The sequence below is a fragment of the Empidonax traillii genome, unplaced genomic scaffold, assembly GCF_003031625.1.
Source record: "Empidonax traillii isolate 1590-97213 ecotype Southwest subspecies unplaced genomic scaffold, ASM303162v1 scaffold1678:size223582, whole genome shotgun sequence".
Taxonomy (NCBI): Eukaryota; Metazoa; Chordata; class Aves; order Passeriformes; family Tyrannidae; genus Empidonax; species Empidonax traillii.
The window spans coordinates 21,739-24,114 of NW_020956871.1; the positions used below are offsets into that span (position 1 = coordinate 21,739).

At 46.4% G+C, this 2,376-nt stretch overlaps 1 protein-coding gene across 1 annotated transcript in view; it reads right to left on the reverse strand.

The window, feature by feature from the left end:
- The window catches only part of POU2F3 (POU class 2 homeobox 3), a 39,117-nt gene that overhangs the window by 8,888 nt on the left and 27,853 nt on the right, over positions 1-2,376 (reverse strand). The window contains exon 5 of the mRNA XM_027908319.1: positions 382-486. Within this exon, the coding sequence (XP_027764120.1) occupies positions 382-486 (105 nt within the window). The remainder of the gene's footprint in view (positions 1-381; positions 487-2,376) is intronic.

A 2,376-nucleotide genomic window follows, 5' to 3' on the forward strand; every position in this document is an offset into this window, starting at 1 on the left:
TCAATTTGAGGCAAACTACTGGTTGAGATTAAGAGTTAATCTAGCCTAGAATGTTATCTGCAACAATGGCATTAGGAGACACCCATGAATGAGGAAGAGCAGAGCAAACACATCTGACACTCCCCCTTGGTGTTGTCTCAGCCTCCAATTATTTCCAATTCAAGGGATTTCCTGACCATGGTGTGGTTTCTGCCTGCTTAGCAAGCCCTCAGAGGAAATCCCATCCGAGGAAGTGTCCAGTCTACTTTAGAATCCACCTGCAGAGAAGAAAGGCTGAGGAGGAAGCTGAATTTTACTGGCACAGCCTAGTGGAAAAGTGTCAGTGTCCCCAGGGCTTTGGCAAAGGTCTGATGGATCCCCTGGAGCAGCCCAGCCACTCACCCCTGCAATTTGGCTTCCAGGCATCATCGATGATCCCTGCACGAGGTGACCTGACCTAGGGGGGATGGCAGATTGCAACGAGTCGCTGAGGTCTTCGGTTTTAATCTGGAAAAGAAAGAGCAAAGCAATGGAAGAATTAGGCTGGGAGGGGTCCAAAAGAGGCTCCTTTCAGGGACATTTAAGGGTCAGGACCTGTTGCTTCCATGGCTGAAAGGCAGGGACATTCCCCACCTCTGCTCCCCGTCACAGGGACAGAGTTCTCCTGCTCTGCCAAGCCAAGGGCAGTTTGCTCAATTAAAACACAATCAGTTGAAACACTTCAGGAAGCCACCGAGTGCAAGGTTGAAAGCATTTTGTGGAGTTATAATGAAGACAAGAAGCAATTCCCCTTCACAGATCACGACTCACAGATCCCCCCTCGGCAGGGCTGGTCGTGGAGAGCCTCTCATTTGGTTCTGCAGGGAGCAGAGAACGAGACAAGGGGATGGGAAAGGAGTAAAAGACCTCAAAAAAAAATATTAAAAATAGCACAGTAATCTTCCAGTCTAGAAAATGCAGCACTCCAGGCACCAAATGCATTTGCTTCACTTCTACCAAAAAAAAAAACCAAAAAGTTTCAAGGAAAAAAAATCTCCTTCCTTAGTTACAACAAGCTGTGGAAAAAGAACTGGAAAACTTCACAGGTGTCATTTAATTGGTCATTTTGAGCTACCTGAATGTTCAGGAAAGGTTCTTGTCTACAAGGACAAATAAAAATAATCTTAATTTCTCTGTCGACATTATTAAGAGATGAATTTGCCCAAGGACCAGCAGCAAATCCTTGTTTCTGGCTTATCCCTTAGTCTCCATGTTAATTTCTAACGTTGCTACTACATTTAAAAATACAAATTTATTAAAAAAATCATAATAACCTGTCACATCACTTTGTACTTGCTGAAGTCCTTCGGTAACGCTGACTGGGACAGGAAGGAGGGCAGATTTTAGAGGTTTTTAGGTTCATTCCTGAAAGCTGTGTGAAGAGTGTCTATGCACAGGAGGCAGAGAAGTCCTACAGAGCTCTTAGAACAGACTTTAACTAAGGAAAGAGTCAAGGAAACCTCAGCTCAAGTTCCTCCCAAGTCCAGGAACAAGGCTCAGACCACGAGTCCCATCCAAGAGCCTCTAAGATGCCACAAACTGGGAAAACCAGGAGGACACCAGAAAGGACAGGTCTTGAAACCCCTGTCAGTGGGCTCAGCACTGCAGACTCTCACTCCCTGGTAGGATTAACCCTCTCCATCTCCCATCAAATTCCTCCCAAGCCCCACATCCCCCCAGAGGTGGGCAGAGTCACCTCGGAGGGGGGCTTTGTCCGTCTGATGGGGCCTTCAGGCTCTACAACCTCCCACCAGCAGAGGGGGACAAGGATTTCAGCCTTAAAAACAACATCCCAAGAGATTATTTTGGGTCAGGGGACGTTCCTCTCTCCCCCATCTGACCACAGCAAACAAAGACACAGAATCGCTGAGGTCGGAAAAGACCTCCGAGATCGTCGAGTCCAACCTCTCTGACCTCCACAGGAGAGGAAAACGAGATCACAAGAAGCTCCAGAGCGGGGAGCTGCAACCTTCACCTCTTCATTTTGGAAGGGAAGGTGATTTCAACACCCCCTTTCATTACAGCTCCAGCTCTGGCCACCGCCGAAACCAGTTTTGCAATAAGCCCAGCTCCTTGCAACAAGGGGCAGACACGCTGCGAATTCCAGCTCTTTCCTACCTTTCAGGTTGGCATGATCATCCCTCTTAGCCTGGTGGAAAAAAAAAAAAAAAACAAAAGATGGAAAGATCTTCTTGATCACTATCAAGTGATAGTGTCCAAATCAGTGAAGGATACACAAAAGGTTCAGGAGAACACACCGTTACCCCTGAGTCATTGCAGGCAAGGGGATTTATGGATGTTTTTCTTTCCGAGGATGCATTAAAAAAAAAAAAAAAAAAGGCAAAAAAAAAAAAAAAA